At 34.5% G+C, this 20,467-nt stretch overlaps 1 protein-coding gene across 3 annotated transcripts in view; it reads left to right on the top strand.

Annotated features, from left to right (window-relative positions):
• Positions 1 to 19,943, top strand: part of ptbp3 (polypyrimidine tract binding protein 3) — a 119,229-nt gene extending 99,286 nt beyond the window's left edge. For all 3 annotated transcript variants that reach the window (XM_056466614.1, XM_056466616.1, XM_056466617.1), the window contains 7 exons: positions 1,473 to 1,547; positions 5,706 to 5,845; positions 8,769 to 8,802; positions 9,158 to 9,250; positions 11,997 to 12,213; positions 13,133 to 13,210; positions 14,770 to 19,943. In XM_056466614.1, the coding sequence (XP_056322589.1) occupies positions 1,473 to 1,547; positions 5,706 to 5,845; positions 8,769 to 8,802; positions 9,158 to 9,250; positions 11,997 to 12,213; positions 13,133 to 13,210; positions 14,770 to 14,902 (770 nt within the window). In that variant the 3' untranslated portion in view covers positions 14,903 to 19,943. The remainder of the gene's footprint in view (positions 1 to 1,472; positions 1,548 to 5,705; positions 5,846 to 8,768; positions 8,803 to 9,157; positions 9,251 to 11,996; positions 12,214 to 13,132; positions 13,211 to 14,769) is intronic.
• The last annotated feature ends 524 nt before the right edge of the window (positions 19,944 to 20,467 follow it).

Genomic DNA, 20,467 nt, shown 5'->3' with positions numbered 1-20,467 from the left:
ATAATAACAGCAGTAGTAATAACGTGTAATAGAATACATTTTTATGTAAGATAAATTAAAATCTAACAAAAATTAATGTAACAATTAATAATAATAAAAGAATAAAATCTATTTAAAAATAAATAATTAAACAATTTCTAAAATATAAATATAGCATTAATAATAATAATAAGTAAAAATGACATGTGTAGTTATGTGATTTACATGTGATCATATGTATAATTGTGTAATAAAACAACTGGAATCTGTATGTTCATATAAAAACTAATAAATAATATTACTAATATAAATAAATAAAACAATAATAATAATAAAAGTATTAATGTATAATAGAATGCAGTTTTACGTTAAATAAATAAAAATGTAACAAAAATGAATATAGCAAACATACAGCAATGACATTAATAATAATAATAATAATAATAATAATAATAATAATAAAATGATAACAATCATGTATTTAAAAATAAATAATTTAACAATTTATTAAATATAAATATAACATTAATAATAATAATAATAATAATAAATAAAATTATATGTGTAATTATGTGATTTATATGTATAAATGTGTAAACAATTGAATAATGTGTGTGTACCTATAAAAAGTCAAAAATCTAATATAAATAAATAAAATAATAATAATAGTAATATGTAATAGAATTTTTTTTAATGTTAAATAAATTTAAAATCTAACAAAATGAATGTAACACACACAGCAGTGACATTAATAATAATATTATTAATAATAATAAAGTGATAACAGTCATGTAATTAAATTTAAAAAATATATATAAACATAATAATAATAATAATAATAATAATAATAATAATAAATAAATAAATAAAAATGACGTGTGTAATTATGTGATTGTATAAATGTGTAATAAAACCACTGGAATGTGTGTGTTCATATAAAAAGTTAAAAATTAAATCTAATATAAATAAATAAAATAATAATAACAACAACAACAACAACAACAACAACAACGTGTAATAGAAAACAATTTTACGTCAAATAAATTAAAATCGAACAAATATATGTAACAAATGCACAGCAATGACTTTAATAATTATTATTAATATTAATAATAATAATAATAATGTGTGTAAATATAACAGTATGTGTGTAGCATAATTTGTATGAAATGTAAATTTTAGAAACACACTTAAGTTTTTTAAGCAAAAACTTGACTTTCTTTGAAGCAAAAGATCATTTAAAACAATGTTGACAGTTTATTTATCATGAATTTCATATTTTAACAGGGCTTTCATATTCATTATGTTATCCGAACAGCTGTACTACCATGCCATAAATATAATAATTCATTTTAATTCAGCAATTAAAATATGTTGCCTCAGGAATTGATGTTTTAAACTATTTTAAATTAAACATGAACAGTCAGTATGCAGTGTTGTGTTTTCGATGTAGTCTTCTAACTGTGTATGTGTATGTGTGTGCGTGTGTGCAGGGGCTCCTGGGATCATCTCTTCGCCGTACCCCGGGGCGGCTGGTTTCGCCCCTGCTATTGGTTTCCCTCAAGCAGGTAAGATTTACCACACACACACTCAGTAATTGGAGATATTACTGTTCATGAGCTGAGCCACTGGATAAGCGCATCTCTGCAGATGGACAGTCCAGAGAAATGAACACAAACACTGAAGTATTGACCGACTGAGCGAACAAAGCTTTGCATCTCAAAATGGCTATTGATTCGTTAGCACCATGTTTTGATTTATGTGATCAATAAATATAATTCAAGTGAGGTGTTTAGGATTTGGTTAAAGACAACATGAAACATTAATGGTTGTGATATGTTAAGTATTATTTATATATTAACTTTTAACATTTTAAATCTTAGAAACACTGCTGTTTGAAAAAATCTCTAATATTTGTAATGGGTTTTTTAAAGATGCCTCTTCTTACGATGACAATTGCTGCATTTATTTGATTAAGAATACAATAGAAAAAGAGTCATTTAGTAAAACATTGATACAGTTTAAAAAGGCTTTGTTCCTGTTTCAAAATTTTCTGTAAATATTATTATTTCAAATATTATTAAGTATATTCATGTGATTTAAAGCTGATTTTTCAGCATCATTACTCCAGTATTCAGTGGTTTGTTATTCATGTTGGAAACTGAATCTTTTTGTGTAAACTTCCATTTTTGTTTGCAGAATTCTGTGATTACTAGAACTTATTTGAATATAAATCATTATTAATCACTTCATAACAATTCATAACATCTTTGCTGAATATAACCAGCACCAATCATACAACCACACACTTTTGAACACTAGTCTTAACGTATTTGCATTTTTAAGGAATTATTATGCACAAAAGAAACTTTAATAATATATAAATGTAAAATAACACATTATATATGTACCCTATGACTGGGTACCTTTACACCACCAACACCAATTAGGTACATCATAACAAATAAATCAAATATACAATTATTTAGATATTTTTTAGTCGATTAAAAAAACTCTCCTCCACATATCAAGCATATTTTGAATGCAGTTTCATGTTGTCTTTAACCCAAGCTTGGCTCCATTTCACTCTCCTGACCCTGATCTGTGTTGACTTTATTCAAACCTCTTACTACCCCAAACATCTAATTAATACTCATTTAAAGGGATAGTTCACCCAAAAAAATATTTAATTTCTGTCACTGTTTACTTGTCCTTCACTTGTTCCAAACCTGTTTGAGTTTATTTCTTCTGTTGAACACAAAGGAAGATATAAGAAGAATTTAGTATTTTTTTACTATAGCATTTTCCCTTAACTTTCTTCCGAATATCTTGCTTTGTTTTCAACAGAAGAAGGAAATTCTCAAGAAACTTGAGTGTAATTAAACGATGAGGAAATGTTCATTTTTGGGTGAACTGTTGCTTTAAACACAGTATAATGAATGAGCCATCATGCCTGAACATGTGGATTTCATAAGAAATCACATGTTGTTTAAAAAAAAACATACAAAAAACTAGTTCTAGAACCTTCCCTTCTTAACTCTGTGACCCTGTTTATGCTTGACATTAAGATGCATTATGGTCAAACAAAAAAGAAATGGACGAGAGAGACATTCATGTTTACGTGCAAAATACACTTACAGTTTCAGACGGCAAAGTATTAGGGGTCATGAACACATAATATCATCAAGATTTTTTAAATTAGAAAAACATTATAGTTTAGAAGTAAAAATTCTTCATGCGCTGCCATTGGAACGTTAATGGCTCGTGACTTCCGGTCTCATTCACTTCCTTTATTTTACCATTATTTACCATTATTTAACCATAAAAAATCTGCCCGATGTTGCAAACTGATATTTTCTAATTATATTATTTTAGTTTTTTATATATAGTCTCAAACACACTTATTTGTAGTGCAAGTAGTCTGAACGTTTTCTGTCATTTCTCCGATCCGCTTGTTAAGTGTGACTTCATGCGAAGCGGCTTCCGTGTCCAAGCGCTCTATCAAACTGTACGGGGAAACTCAGTAAATTATAATAATAAACTTTACAAGCGATGTAATATTTTCGAAAATCACAATCACAATATATATATATATATCCATGCCTAATAACTGATGGCCAGAAAGTGATTAGTTTTTTATCAATTGTTAAAATATTGCTGACTGTGATGCAGCAAGTCCAGAGACTGATGTGTACATCAAAATTTTATATAAAATATGACTAAAATGTGACTAAAAAGTGGTCATAAACAAATATTTCCTCAATTCAAAATGAGTAGGGGCTTGGACCCAGAAACAGTATATTTCATACGCCACCAATACGTCACGACTTAACAAGCGGATAGGCAACTAAATCGAAAGTTAATCTATAACAATCGCAAATAAGCTCAATAGTAACTGATTATAATGGGTTAATAGCGTCAGCTAGCATGTTAAAATGCTAAATGCTAAAATGCTAAATCCTGTTTTGACCACCATTTGAGTAGATGTGGAAGTTTGTAGACTCTATGCCTGCTGATTGGCTAACACTTTGCATATTTAAAAGTTTTTGATTATGTGTCCAGAAACTTGTTTGTCTTGTTACTGTAGGATGCAATATAGTCAGCACTGCATTGAGTTTTAGTTTCAGTCCTTCTGAAAACCCAGTGTTAAATTGTGCACTGTTTGTTAATGAATGTAATTAAATTATAAAAGACCACGTTTTTAAGTAATAGGCGGGGCTAAACAGGAAGCGATGCAGAAGGTGGGCGGGGTTTGGTCACACTATTCATAAAGTGGCTCATACCTCAACCTGTCGTTTTGCCAGACTGGCTTCAGTATAAGTTGTTTTTATACTAACAAAAAAGTTGGAGGTCTGAAACTTAGAGGATGTTTTTAAATTAGAATGACTTCTTATGTGTAAAAAGATGAAGGGAATTTGGATTTTTCTGTTCATGACTCTTATAAATCTTATCTGTAGAGTGCACTTCAACAACACATCCAGTAATGTTTAAAGGACCCGTGAAGTGCTTTGAAATGTGGAGTTTTTATTCAATGTTTAATGTAATGTCAACTAAAATATGAAGAGAGGGTGGGACATAGAGTAGCTCCCCGCAAACAGCCAGTAGCTGTAGTAGTTTCGTTTTATCAAAACTCTCCTATTTAGTGTTTGAGCTCAAGCGCATTAAATAAAAAAGCAAATGTGAAGCGTATTAAAAGTGGAGGGGCATGTCAGATACTAGAGAGCATTTGATTGGTCAATATTTAATGAAGAACTAAAGTATGAGGTGACATGAGAAAGATCGTTGATCCATTTAGGCGGAAGTGACTAACTGCGAACTTTATATGTTGAGATCAGTTTGATATCTTCTAAACGCAAGTTTTGTCACTGTTTTGGAGCACACTAGCTTATAGATATCCTTAAAACTAACAACACTCTTATATCTAAATATAGCTGATATCTAAAAAACCTTATTTTAATTTCACCGGACCTTTAAAAATGAAGAACTAGTGCTCTTTTTGTGGGCTTTCAAACACATTCGACCACATAAGTGTCCTTAAACTATGAAAACAATCTAATCAATACATTGTCAACTATCTCTGGATTAAGCTGGAAAATAAATGTAAACTAACTGATTGAGCTGCGATTGTCATGCACATCTTGTCAGGGAAGCATGGTGGGTGTGATCAGTAGTAAATCTTCTCCGAAGACCAGCTCATACACAGAAACGCCACAGAAGAAGAAATCCAGGAAATCCCCATAGTGTTGCATTATAAACAGAAGATTTAAGAATTCATTGTAACTAGTAAACACAGGACTATAGAATCATCTCACATAAGGATTTATTTCATACATTCAACATAAATTATGAAGTAAGTTTAGAGTTAAATTATTGAATTGTTGATGGTCATTGAAAGTATATAGATTAGACAAATATTTATTAAATATTGCTGTATTTATTAATATTATTATTATTTATTTTATTTTAGTTTTTATTTCAAATTGAATCAAGTTGTTTTGAGATTATATATTAATCTTATTGTATTTATTATTTGCTAAACTGATAATTATAAACCTTTTCAAATTGTATCACAGTGTTTAAAATAATTGTTGTTCAAAAAAGGTTTCGAGTGTTCAGCGTCGTCTACTAGTGATCAGATGTAGAGAAAGGTATGTTAATGTCAGATAAACAGGGCCTAACCTCACCCCTGGTCTCCCTGTGTTCCCTGTCTGTCCCGGTCGGCTCAGGTCTGTCAATGCAGGCGATGCCTGGTGCTCTGGGGCCTCTGACCATCCCTTCCTCAGCAATGACAGGACGGATGGCCCTCCACGGCATGACCCCCACCGCCATCCACTCTGTGCTCCTCGTCTCCAACCTCAACCCTGACGTGAGTCTCTATCCCCACCTGCCTATAAAGCTTCTTGAAGGCAACCTAAGAGGCTGACCCTGCTCTCCCAGCACAAATCTCACATAAAACTGATGATATGTGCAGAAAATAAGATTTTCCCTTTTTTACACAGTAAAATGGTTTTGAAAATTCAGTCTTTTTTTAGACCAGGGGTGGGCAACTCGGTCCTGGAGGGCCGGTGTCCTGCACACTTTATCTCGAACTCTGATCAAACACACCTGCTTGTAGATTTCTAGTGATCTTGAAGACACTGATTAGCATGTTCAGGTGTGTTTGATTAGTATTGGAGCTAAACTTTGCAGGACACCGGCCCTCCAAGACCAAATTTGCCCACCCCTGACCTAGTATTTACCTAGTATACCTAGAAAGAACTTGATTAGTTGGTTCAAGTGTGGGGTTGGAAATAAAATATGTAGGACACTAACCCTCCAGGACCAGGTTTGGGCACCCCTGCTTTAGACTGTACCACTTTGGTGTCTTGAGTTATTATTTTTCAATATATAGTTATTGAGCTATTATAAATGTGTTGTTACATATTGTTACAGTTGTGTAATACAATTATGTAATACAATTATTACATATATATTTCTTAATTATATGCATGTAATTTTCTTTTAACGTTTGTTTGCATTTCTTATATTTAATATTTATACTTTTCATTTGATTTAAAGTTTTTATTTAAAAAGTTTAAACTCTATAACGTTTTGTATTTTTGTCATTTGCATTTTCCAAACAGATGTTATTATATTTTGTTAGAGTTTTACTTATTTTAGTCCATGAAGTTAAACTAACTCTAGTCTAATAAGTGTCTTATAAATAATTTATTACAATATTTTAATTCAGTTTAAATTACTATAATAATAATAATAATAATATATTAGTTGTTAATGTATTACATCAAGTTGAAAATCATTGCTCAATTGAAAACTATCTTAAATAAAATAAGGTTGTTTTTACATTTAATTTAATTCAAATTAATTTTTATATTCATTCATTTTCGTTTTGGCTTAGTCCCTTTATTAATCTGGGGTTGCCACAGCGGAATGAACCGCCAAGTTATCCAGCATATGTTTTACGCAGCGGATGCCCTTCCAGCTGCAACCCATCAATGGGAAACACCCATACACTCTCATTCTCACACACACACACACACACACACACACACACACACACACACACACACACACACACACACACACACACACACACACACTATGGACAATTTTAGCTTACCCCATTCACAAATAGCGCATGTTTTTGGACTTGTGGGGGAACCGGAGCACCCGAAAAAAACCCACGCCAACACGGGGAGAACATGCAAACTCCACACAGAAATGCCAACTGACCCAGTCAAGGCTCAAACCAGCAACCTTCTTGCTGTGAGGCAATTGTCCTATCCACTGCGCCACCGTAATGCCCCAAATGTTACATATATATATTTCAAAATAGTATGCATATAGTTTTCTTAACGTTTGTTTACATTTTTTATATTTCATATTTATACTTTTCATTTTATTTAAAGTTTTTATTTAAAAAACTTTTGTCATTTTCATTTTCCAAATAGTGATAATGATGATAATAATATTAATAATAATAATAAGAAGAAGAAGAAGAAGAATATATTATTTGTTACTTTATTACATCAAGTTGAATCTAAAATAAAATAAGGTTGTTTTTATATTTTATTTAATTCAAATGAATCTTTATATTCTTTCAAGTAAATTTTTACTAAATAACATTTTGACTAGTACTGATAACTATACAGATATTGGCACTAAAATCAATATTTTGATTCTTCATATTTTGAGATGTTTCCAAAAGGTCAATTCTGAATGTGCTCATTAGCATACTAATGTGGCTGAGGTTGCCATACTTTATACATTGCTAATGTGTGCACTGACAGCAGAGCTGTGCTTCGATTTGCCTAGAAGTTATCTATATCTATAGAAATTACAAGCTCTTCCTCTCCTTTGTTATCTAGCTCCGGTTTATGCAACATGTAAGGATTTATTCTGTACTGGTAATTCCTGACATTTTGGATACATGAGATTTGCTTGTTTTGTTGTTTTAGTCAGAATAGCATCTAAACACTGCTTAGAAAACTGCTTATTTGCATTTAAAATCTAAATTAAATTAAATTAAAATGAATTTAAATTAAATTAAAGGGTGACATGGTAGCTCAGTGGTTAGCACTGTCGCCTCACAGCAAGAAGGTCACTGGTTCAAGCCCCGGATTGGTCAGTTGGTATTTCTGTGTGGAGTTTGCATGTTCTCCCTGTGTTCGCGTGGGTTTCCTTCGGGTGCTCCAGTTTCCCCCACAGCCCAAAGACATGTGCTACAGGTGAATTGACTAAGCTAAATTGGCCGTAGTGTATGTGTGTGAATGCAAGAGTGTATGGGTTTTTTGCAGTGTTGTGTTTTCAGCTGGAAGGGCATAAAACATATGTTGGATAAATTGGCGGTTCATTCTGCTGTGGTGACCCCTGATTAATAAAATGTATAATATAATGTAATAAAATAAAATGAAATAAAATATAATATAATATAATATAATATAATATAATATAATATAATATAATATAATATAATATAATATAATATAATATAATATAATATAATTTAATATAATATAATATAATATAATATAATCTATAATTATATCTAAGCCATTACTATGCTTGGTTATTCAGCCTCAGCTACTGCTATCTCAAGACACTTTCTTCTAATACTTTATTTACTGCAGTGTTATCGGTCAGCATTCATACTGAAGCGTATCAGTGTTTCAGCCTGTTTCACAGCAAATCACCACATCTATTAATGTTTCTGGATACATTTTACACTCACTCATTTCATCTTCTCGCTCCTGAGTCATTTCTCTGATAATGTTCCCTCTCTCTTGCAGAGTATATCGCCACACGAGCTCTTCATTTTATTCGGTAAGGATGAATTTATTTCTCCTCCAGATTAGATGTGCAGACGGCTGAGTTTTATGAAGGCTACAGAGGATCCAGCCTGAGCGATGAGACCATTTCCTTACAAATACACCGGCGGGAGATTATTTGCAGATTGCGCTTTGTGACCCGTCACATGAATCTTCCAAAATTTTGCAGTATTGCACGCGGTTATTGTGCCTGCAATTTAATAACTGTCAACATCAGACTGATATCCTGTAAAATCAGTGCGTTTGGTTCTGCCTTTAATAATGAAAGAGCGAGATCTGCGGATCACATATTATTTGCTATAAATCCTGATTGAGCGTAAAGTATGAACGTTTCTCTTTTATCCACACAGGAGTCTATGGAGATGTGCACAGAGTGAAGATTCTGTTCAACAAGAAAGAGAATGCTTTAATACAGATGGCGGACGCCACGCAAGCCCAGCTCGGTACGTCAGGCAGTACACACAAAACCTTTTCATCTTGACGTGTTTCCATGCTTTGATCAGTCGTCTTTAAATGCGCATTCTGTGTCTGTGTTTGAGCTACAAATCCACACGCTTGTAGAAATGACATTTCTCTATTAAAATGGTTTGTTGTAGTGTGGCTGCATTAAAACAGACTGGCTGCAGCTTTTTATAGCTAGTATCTTGTGTAATGGAGGTTGGAGAAATTGAATGAAGCTTTATTTACTCATGAAAGGCCGTGAATAGTTTCTGTTGCGATGCTTGAGAGAGATCATATTAGTCTTGCCAAAAAAACATGTATATATTACTTTAATGTTTTAAAGTTCCTTTTAGAACTTCTCAATTGAGATGTTGTATATTTACAGTTTACACAGAAATTTCTAAAACAATTCTGATGATACAGCATGCAAAAATGTAAATATTAGGTTTAATTAGTAGCTATTTTATAATAAGTCATTTTAATTTTACTGTTGATTCGAATGGGCTCTATGCACAGCTAAAAGCCAATGATAAAACTTCCGGTGAAAGCTTAATGTGAGTATTTTCAATTTCACAAGTTTGTTTTTACGGCATCGATGTTGTAATGTAAGTACAATACATTCAGTTAAATAGGCTTAAGCATTCATTAAGTTGTTCAAGCATAAAATGAGATGAAAGACTTTTGTAACTGCTAGCGCCGTCAGTAACAACAGCCTAGCACAGAAACACCATTGAAAATACTGGGGTAAAATAAACTGTCATAATTTAAGGACATGGTGGGGGGAAATGGATTTTAATGCAGTGCTTCTTGTCCGATCTAAGACCCACTTCATATCGTATATCTAACAGGCAGTGAAGATCACTTATTTTTAAAGAAATCTTAAACGTGACGATTTTGTAACGGAAGGACAGTTCACCGGAAGCCCTTGGGCTGCCTGGCTGAAAATTTAAAGTCTGTGTGCATATAGCCCATTGCACCTAAGAAGGATTTTGCCGTTTATATAGAGCTATTTATGTGAGAACCAATCTGCAGTTCATTTATACAAATTTGCATAAAGATAAATGCTTTTGTGCATCATTTAAAAGTTTATGTATACATTATGAATACATTTACATAAGAAAGATTTTGCAAATGATTGACAAAAGTATAAGTGAAATAATAGTCTATGTAAAAATTGTTTTGTGAGCTGTTTATGTCGTGGTTCATGTATGAATTTATATAAAATGCTTTTTCAAACCATGATTTATGCAAAAAGGTTTATTCAGTTTATGCAAGAACAGTTTGGCAAAAACATTACACGATGATTTTACCAAAATCGTTTTACTACTGATTTATAAATAAATGTACTGGGGTTTAACGGGTCACAAAAAGTTCAGTACGTTTACAAAACAGCAAAAAGAAATAACATTTAAAATATAAAAATATGCATCTATCTATTTATCAGTCTGTCTGTCTGTCTGTCTGTCTGTCTGTCTGTCTGTCTGTCTGTCTGTCTGTCTGTCTATCGGTAACACTTTATTATGATGGTCCATTTGAGTATTAGTAGACTGTCTGCTTAATATCTGTTGATACTGCTCCTTCAACAAACATTTTACTGACTATAAGAAACTTTGCACATATATATATATATATACATAGATACACACACACACACACACACACACACACACACACACACATACACACACATATACATACAGTATATATACAGATCAGGGTGTCCGCAGGGTCTTAAAGAGTCTAAACAAAAATTTTAGGCCTTAAAAAGGTTCTAAATTCACTCAAATATAGTGTTGTAGGTCCTAAAACATTTTAAACCGGTCTTAATTTTCATGTGTACAAGTAAAGCTAATGAACACTATTGGGCTGACACCCAATCACCAATAATCCATCTTAAAACTTTTTTGTTTATATTTAAGTTTTTTATTGCAAAAAGATACAATTCACAACAGCAGTCTGTTTGTACAGCAAATTAACTTCCCTAATCAGGGAAAGAAAACTAAAGCAACACATCCCTTTAAAACTATTTACAGAAGTAACCGGGCCATTAGAAAAAATCTTTTAGCATTTAGCCTTGTATAAGTCTAAAATTTCATTCATAATGGTCTTAAAAAGGGCTGTAGGTAGTGCTGTTGCCTCACTGCAAAAAAGTCGCTGGTTCGAGCCTCGGCTGGATCAGTTGGCGTTTCTGTGTGGAGTTTGCATGTGCTATAGGTGAATTGGGTAAGCTAAATTGTCTGTAGTGTATGTGTGTGAATGGATGTTTCCCAGTGATGGGTTGCGGCTGGAAGGGCATCCGCCGCGTAAAAACGTGCTGGATAAGTTGCTGGTTCGTTCCGCTGTGGCGACCCAGATTAATAAAGGGACTAAGTTGAAAAGAAAATGAATGAATGGTCTTAAAAAAAGTTTTAAATTTGACCTGCAGAAACCCTAAAATTTATTAAAATGAAGATCATAAAGTAATATTTTTTCTTCATTTTGAACAATGAGGAGGCTATACTTGACCCATCTTCTGGGGTGTCTTCTTAGCAGCATATAAATCAAACAAACCAAAAAAAATTTTATTGGCTATAAACGTAATCAAATTCGAAGAAAAGAACTTTTTTGATATATATGGTACTGAACTTTAGGCTTTAGTGGATACATAAGTTTAATTGTTCAAATGTAAGAAAACGATGCGCTCAGTGTAAGTGTGTAACATGATGTGCCTGATGATTAAATCTTATTGCTGATGTTTTTCTTGTAAAGCGATGAGCCATTTGAATGGCCAGCGTCTGTATGGTAAGGTGATCCGTGTGACCATCTCAAAGCACCAGACGGTGCAGCTCCCCAGAGAGGGTCAGGAGGATCAGGGCCTGACCAAAGACTTCAGTGGGAGCCCACTGCACCGCTTCAAAAAGCCCGGCTCCAAGAACTTCCAGAACATCTTCCCTCCCTCCGCCACCCTGCACCTCTCAAATATCCCGTGAGTGACTGACATTCACCCACACGAGGCACCAAATACTCTGCATGGTACACAAAATATAGGTGTTTAGTCAGATTTTTTTAGTAGAGTTCAGAAACATTGGTTATTAGCGACAACGGTGGCCATTAAGTGATCTGCAGCCAGCCACTTATTCACTTGTGCGAATGTAATGTACAATATTAAGGCAAGGCAAGTTTAGTTATAAAGCACATTTCATACACAGTGGTAATTCAAAGTGCTTTACATAAACAAGAATAAACGAAACAAGAAAATAAAATTAAAAGAATTAATAATGATTAAAACAGATTCAAATGTGTTAAAACAGGTTATAAAGTAATGAAAAAGAAAAGAAAGACATAATAGTGCAATCTGTCGGAAGTATCACAGTGCTCATTCAGTAAAGGCACAGCTAAACAGATGTGTTTTAAGTCTTGATTTGAATGTACCTTATGTTGGAGCACATCTGATCATTTCTGATAATTAGTATAGTAATGCATCTGTTTATCGATTTGTGTTGGGACAACATGAAGAAATTAAGTTATTAGTTAGTGGTTTGAACATAAAATAATTAAGTTGTCCACCCAAAAAACTCAATAATTGTGTTTTCATCTCATTTTAAATAAGTAATTTGAACACACATAAAACACCATTTTCTGAGTCTAGTTATGTTGATATATGATTGTATGCTAATTTTACATTTACTGAAAAACAAAAAACTATTATGCATATTACTGCAGTGTTGAATGCCCATAGTATAATTACTAGTATTAGCCTGTCCATATTATAATAATCAGTTAGTTCACTCTACTAAAAGTTATCCAATATTCTGTGAATTATTGTTGGTATCAGATAAGGTGCTATTTACGTCTTTTGTAACCATTGTTATTTTTGTTGTTGTTGCTTTCCTCCCACCTTCCAGTCCCTCCACCACGGATGATTTTCTGAAAGATCTGTTTGCCAGTTCTGGATACACCGTCAAGGCCTTCAAGTTTTTCCAGTGAGTTCTCATTGTTGTATTTTTTTTTCGTTCTCAACTGTATCAGACAGGGAATAGCCTGCTTGTATCTTTCCTCCGAAACTACAAGGAGAAAAATGATGATTGTTTTTAGATCATAAACATGGGATTTTCACCCTTGAACCCTAAGTCATTCTATAAATGCATCTCACTTTACATTTCACAATACTCAAAGTTTACAGAAATTACAATTAATCCTGGATATTCAGTGCACAGAGGTTTCACACTGTGTTAACCTGAACTCTCGGTTAACATCCTTGTTTGCATATTTTTGGTGTCAGTGTCATTGATAGGACAAACACAGCATCTGAGATCTTTTTTACATTAAGGCTGTGTTTACACTAGTTCGTTATAAATTGGCATTTTAGATTTAAAACGCTCCTCATCCAGACTGACGTTTTTACTGCGTTTCAGAAAAACAATCTCTGTCCACACTATGCAGTCTAAAAGACATGTTTACTTGCAGCAATTGTGGATAGCTGCACTTCTGCTTTCAAAACTAAACTGCATACGTATAAACAGAATCTAAGGCTTTAGTGTTGTGCATCCTCAATTGATCCTCATCATCATTAGCCTAAGAAAGCAGAACAAGGTTTCATAACCCTGGGTAAAAGTGATGCTACCCCTACTTCTAAAATATAAGTGTGAAACGTTCCTTTATCTGGGTTAATGACGTTATTTGGTAACACCACATTTAAAGTCAGAATTCATGCCATTGACAAACCAATAACTAGGACTCTTGGCTAAATAAACGACTAATTAACAGCTTATTAATAGTTGGGTTTTGGTTTTGGGAAAGATAAGAGATACAGTTTATACTTTATAGCTACTGATAAACCGTTAATAACTTAATAATAGGCTGGTAATAAGCCAGTAGGTAATAGCATGAATTGTGACTTAAACTAAAGTGTTAGCCATTATTTTAATTAAAGATGGCACTGGATTAAGCGCAGTGTGAAATATCCTAAAGATGTGAGGTCCAATCTGCTTCTGGAGGGCCACCAAGCTGCAGATTTCAGCTCCTATTCTAATTAGACCCACCTCAATCAGCTAATCACTGTCTTCAGATTCTCTAGACATCAGGTGTATCGGTGGGTGTATCAAGTCTCATTAATCTTGCCCTATGGGAGCAGGTTTGAACACCCCTGTCCTAAAGGCTGAAGAGTACAAGGATTTTAAATTTACTGTTAATAAATTTAAGAATAATTATGGGGGAAAAACATATACCTAAACTCTGGAGGTTGGCCTTTTGGGAGCAAGAATGGACATCTACATTGTTTTTGGAGATCTTCTTTCTCGAAGTTCATCTCTAACCTTGATCAAGCAGCTCAATGAGATCTTGGTAATTACAGATGGCTGTGTTTGAACATGGTTGTAACTGAAGTCTGCATGTAGGTAGATCTTCAGGAACAGAACTGGGCATCCCTGTTTTATGTCAATGTCCTTAAAAAGTTGAACAAGTTGATCCCAAATTATCCCTTGCCGGTCAATACTCCTGTATCCCCCATATCTGATTTTTACTATCCATATATGTTTGACAGGAAGGACCGTAAGATGGCGCTGATCCAGCTGGGTTCAGTGGAAGAGGCCATCCAGGCTCTTATCCACCTCCACAACCACGACCTGGGAGAGAACCACCATCTGCGAGTGTCCTTCTCCAAATCCACCATCTAGCTTCCCCTTCACTACAAACACATCCTTTCCCCATCCTCCCCGTTCCAGCCCTTCTACCTTCAGCAGTCCGTATCGTTCAGAGAGTAAGACTGACTGACAAACTTTTAAAATAACATTACAGATATTCATGGGGTAGTTTTAGAGATTTTCCAAAAGAAAAAAGAAAAACGAATGAAAAAAAAGCAAATAAGAGACTACTGCAGAACGTTTAGAAACTCTGAGAGCGAGTTTGATTTACTCGCACCAAACCAGGGCTGGAGACACATGGGATATCCATGACAATGTGACGTTTCTGGGAACTTCTGTGCTGATGAAGTAGGACTCCCTCTATAGTCTACTGGTGACAACTTTGTTTATGTGAAAAGCAAATTAACACAAGGTGAACGATCTCAACCACAACAGAAAAGTCAATGCTGAGGAGGTTTCTTCATCGCACACTTGCTGATTACATTGGAGACTGACACTCCTGTAGCCCAATGGCCTTTTTATCCCACACCTAATTAAGGGCGGAGTCTCATCTGTCCCTCCCCTAAAAAAAACGACACCTTAACTCTTGTTGGCTCTTTCAACGGAGTGCCCCAATTACATGTGGGATGTGTTGAACGCACGGTCACCGTCTGAATGTCGCTGACGTCATCATCAAGGTGCTGCTGGAAAAAAATCTGTAGCGACGGCCTCAACCGATGGGCTTGTCCTTTTCCTTTTGAGTAGCATTAAAATACGAGTGCTATGGATTCAAGAGCGAGTGCATTTGAAATTCAATCACAACTGTTTCGGCTTACAAACCTTTTGTTTCTCGGCACTTTGAGTGATTTGAATTGAAGACAGGCACCGTGGGGAATGTTTGGCATCCTCATATCTGTTTACTGTGCAAAGATGTATAGCCAGATGGTAGGCATCTGTGAATAGATAGTGAATGGCGTGATTTGTTTGTTTTTTTCCTTGTATAATGGAAATTTTATATTGGACAGACCAGCCTTTCGTGGCTTTCTGCACCTGCAATGCTGTCAGACAAACATCTGCGCTCAGTGGCGCGCAATGTCATTGTCCAGTCGATCAGGTTCCTCTGAACCGGGACGACTGTTTTCAAACATGCACGATCATTCCATAAACACTTACGGCCAGCCGTCAACCTTACTGGAACGCTCCAATCAGCAACGCCCAGCCTGACAGGAGGCTCCGTCTCCTCCTAAGTGAAATTCTCAATGTGAATGGTATAGCCCGTTCTCTCAATGGGAAATTGACCATTTTTCCTCCATTCTGTTCCCCTTCTTGCTCTGAGTTGAGTCTTTTTTTTTTCTTTGGTTCTTCTTGTTTTCCATCTGGTCACACAGGGGCAGAAGGTTCTGTGCTCTTTCCTCTGTTCTTTCACTCCTCGGCTCTGTCCACAGGTGTGAGAGTTTGCAGCCATGGGCTCTGTAGAAACCTTAGTGAAGCCCATCGAGTCACAGCAAAAAAAAAAGAGGGTGGCACTCTCTTTTGCCTTGCAGTCCCACACAAAATGCCTCTGCATCTGAGCAAACCAAATATTAAAGAAAGAGTCAGTCGGAATGACACGGAGACGCCACCTATTTCCCAAACCTAGTGAGTTGTCATATAGACAAGCTGCCTTCTGAGGTAGTGTTCTAATGCCATGAAAGCCCATAAGTGACTTATCTGCAGTGCTCTGGAAGTGGATAATAGTGCAGATGTACATAGGGAAACTTGACTCCAACAGAGTGGAGGCCAGAGGCGGAGATGGTAATTTGAGACTCTGCCATTGGTAAAACTGGAAGCTTAGTCGGTTGCATTGTAGAGTTTACAACGGACTCCCTCTCATTGGACAAGGAGTTAATTTTAGTACAGTTAGATTTAGCATGTAGCCCCAATCATAGCAATACCGCACATGCCAGTACTGAGTTTTTTAGCTTATTAATACAGAATCGAAGTTAGCATTTTGCTAGCCAAAGCTAATAACTACTTAGAGTCACTGTACTAATGGCCATGGATTCAGTAAACTGATCTATCTACTCAATTTCTGCTGTAACCCTTGCACTTGTGCTAGGTCAGTCAACAGGTCATTTGGATTTGCATGTTATTGCAATGTGGCAACAATCATGCACTTTGTAGACCTGCTGTAGTAAGTGTCAAAACACTTGTTTGATGTTTGATAAATGCTATTTTTGCTACACAAAGTATTGCATCCTTAGCGGAATCAGTTGATTTATATAACTGATATATCGTCGTGGTTTTAGCTTGACGCTAACTGTCAAACTCTACAGTCAAAATAAAAAATTTTAAATTAAAGGAGTTCGTAGATATTTTTCAGTATTGAATGAATTCTAACTATATTCAGAATCAACAGTTACTTTGATTTGCCCACTATCTTGTATTTCGCAATGCATTCTGGGATTGCCTTATCCACAAAGGATACAGAGCTGCCTTAGATTTTGGCCAAAATTAGATATCTTAAAAGTCTGGGACAGCCTGTGATGCCTTAAAATGCTGTCTAATGCCTCATTCACACTATCAGCAACTTTGTAGCTGCCTGGATCAGGGGGGGCCAAGCTGGAGCACTCACTCCGATCCCCCAGGCTCTGCGTTGGTTCGGGAAACTCCAAATTCAACCAAAACAAACGATTACATTTAGCTTAAGATTGGCGCTGAAAATTCAGGACATTGCAACCTGCAGAACCTGGGAATTTTTTAAAATAAGAAAAAATAACTTTATAGCTGCCTGTCGCTCCGGGTGGCAACCTGCTGCAAATGCAGGTCTGTGTAGGTCTATACAGCATGAATACAACTGGTCTTTGAGCGAGCTGAGAAATGATCACGTGAGTTCTACTAGTGCTCCTATTGGCTGTCACTCAAGAAAGTCGCTCTTCATTTGCATAAAGTTGAAGAATTCTCAACTTTGTTACATCACTCGACACTCCCACCTGGTCGCCGGAAGTCACTTAATCTCTGTTGAAATGGACGGTCAATTTGCCACTGCGGGTCGCTCGTAGTGTGTGAGGCTGAAGAAAGAAGGTTACTAGGTTTTGGGAAATGGCAGTGGTACACGCATACAGATGGTGATTCTGAATGCGTGTTTGGTCACTATTAGTGTGTTATTTCCGACTGCTTTGGGACTCTAGGATATATGATGTCTCCCTTGTGCGTACAAGCGAGGTGCTGTCTCATTTAGCAAAAATCGGGCCTTAACATTCCAAGGAGGGTCAATGTAGACCCATTGAGTAGCATCTATAGGGAGCAGCTTTGGTGCCTGTGTGCTATATCCTCTTTCGATGTCTGTTTGAATCACAATCTTCAATCAACAACCTTCGTGTTCATGCAAGGCAAGGGACAGTGACTATTTTGTCTTTGACTGATTTCACCTGAAGCGATTCAAATCCTCGCTTTCACTTCTCAAAAGAAATTGAATTTTGTTGAAGTTTACAGTCTTAAAGCAAAACTATTCAGGTCTATATATCTTAAGGATTGTCAAGATTTTTTGAGAAAAAAAGTTACTTATTTTTGGTAATTTGTTCTTTTTTATGGAAGAGAAAAAAAAATCAAATTTGAAACCTCATGGGGTTTTTGTACCACTATAATCATTCAAGAAATCATGGTGAAAAAAAAAATCATATTTACTGTGTATTTACCTAATTTCTTATTATGTGCCTTATTATGTGTTCATAATCAAATAGGTTTTAGAAATTTTACCTACAATATCTTATGTACTATTTTGTGGGATTGGTGAGAGGGTTGATTTATTTTGATCTTTAATTTTATTTTATCTTTGGTTGTGTAGCTCTTATAGATGTGCATTTTGTGGGGACTCAGTACCATGTGGTCTTAATATGATATGAGATGTAAGTTATAATGTATGGTGCTGTGAATGCTTATTAGAAAAATGAACGGTGAACTCAACAATGTTCAGAGCATGCTGTGGGTCTCTATTCTCCATTGCAAACGTGTGTGTGTGTATGTGCACATATGTGTGCTATACTCGCGTATCGTTGTTACATGCAGCCTTTTAAGGCCAGAAAAAGTTCCATAATGCTGTAATCTGTCATACATTTCAGAAATTATGAGCTATTATGAGCACATCTGTGAATTTTGTTTTGTTTTTAGCTTATTGCAGTCATCGATAAAGTTTGAGGTTAGTATTTTAGCATGCTAGCTGACGCTATTAACCCATTATAATCAGTTACTATTGAACTTATTTGCGATTGTTATAGAACTTCCGATTCAGTTGCCTATTCGCTTGTTAAGTCGTGACAAATTGGTGACATGAAATATAATAAGTTTCCCAGTCCAAGCCGCTACTCATTTGAATTGAGAAAATATTTGTTTATGACCAATTTTTAGTCATGTTTTAGTCCGATTTTATATAAAATCATAGTATACGTATCAGTCTCTGGACTTTCTGCATCACTATCACCAATATTTTATCAATTTCTAAAAAATGAATCGCTTTCTGGCCATCTGATATTAGGAATAGATATATACATATATATATATATACACACAGTTGAAGTATTTGAATTAGTTGAATCAGTTTAATTATTAGACCCTCTGTTTATTTTTTTCCCAATTTCTGTTTAACGGAGAGAATTTTTTTAACACATTTCTAAACTTAATAGTTTTAATAACTCATTTCTAATAACTGATTTATTTTATCTTTGTCATGATGACAGTAAATAATATTCTACTAGATATTTTTCAAGACACTTCTATACAGCTTAAAGTGTCATTTAAAGGCTTAACTAGGTTAATTAGGTTTGGGTAATTAGGCAAGTTATTGTATAACTATGGTTTGTTCTGTAGACAGTCGAAAAAAATATTTAGATTAAAGGGGCTAATAATTTTGTCCTTAAAATGGTGTTTAAAATTAAGTTTTAAATTAAAAACTTAATTTATTCTAGCCGATATAAAACAAATAAGACTTTCTCCAGAAGAAAAAATATTATCAGATATACCGTGAAAATTTCCTTGCTCTGTTAAACATAATTTGGAAAATATGTAAATAAAAAGAAAATTTAAAGGGGGCTAATAATTCTGACTTCAACTGTGTATATGTATGTATGTATGTATGTATGTATGTATATATACATACATACATGTATGTATATATATATATATATATATATATATATATATATATACATATATATAAATATATAAATATCGCCATTACCATTTGTCGAATCTCTCCGTACAGTTTGATAGAGCGCTTGGACCTGGAACCCGCTTCACGTGACGTCACACTTAACAAGTGGATCGGAGAAATGACTTGGAATGACAAACAGCAGAAAACGGTCAAACTGCTTGCACTATGAAGAAGTATGTTTGTAACTATATATATATATATATATATATATATATATATATATATATATATATATATATATATATATATATATATATATATATATAATTAGAAAATATCAGTTTGCAACAACGAGCAGCATAACGAGCAGTTTTATAAGGTTAAAAAATAAATGGAAGTGAATGAGACCGGAAGTCTCGACCCATTAACGTTCCAATGGCAGCGCGTGAAGAATAAGGTCAATACTGTGGATATGTTGCAAGGAGACAAAC

This window comes from Danio aesculapii, chromosome 10, assembly GCF_903798145.1.
Source record: "Danio aesculapii chromosome 10, fDanAes4.1, whole genome shotgun sequence".
NCBI lineage: Eukaryota > Metazoa > Chordata > Actinopteri > Cypriniformes > Danionidae > Danio > Danio aesculapii.
The sequence above is the reverse complement of the archived record's forward strand: the minus strand, read 5'-3'. Positions and strand labels throughout refer to the sequence as shown.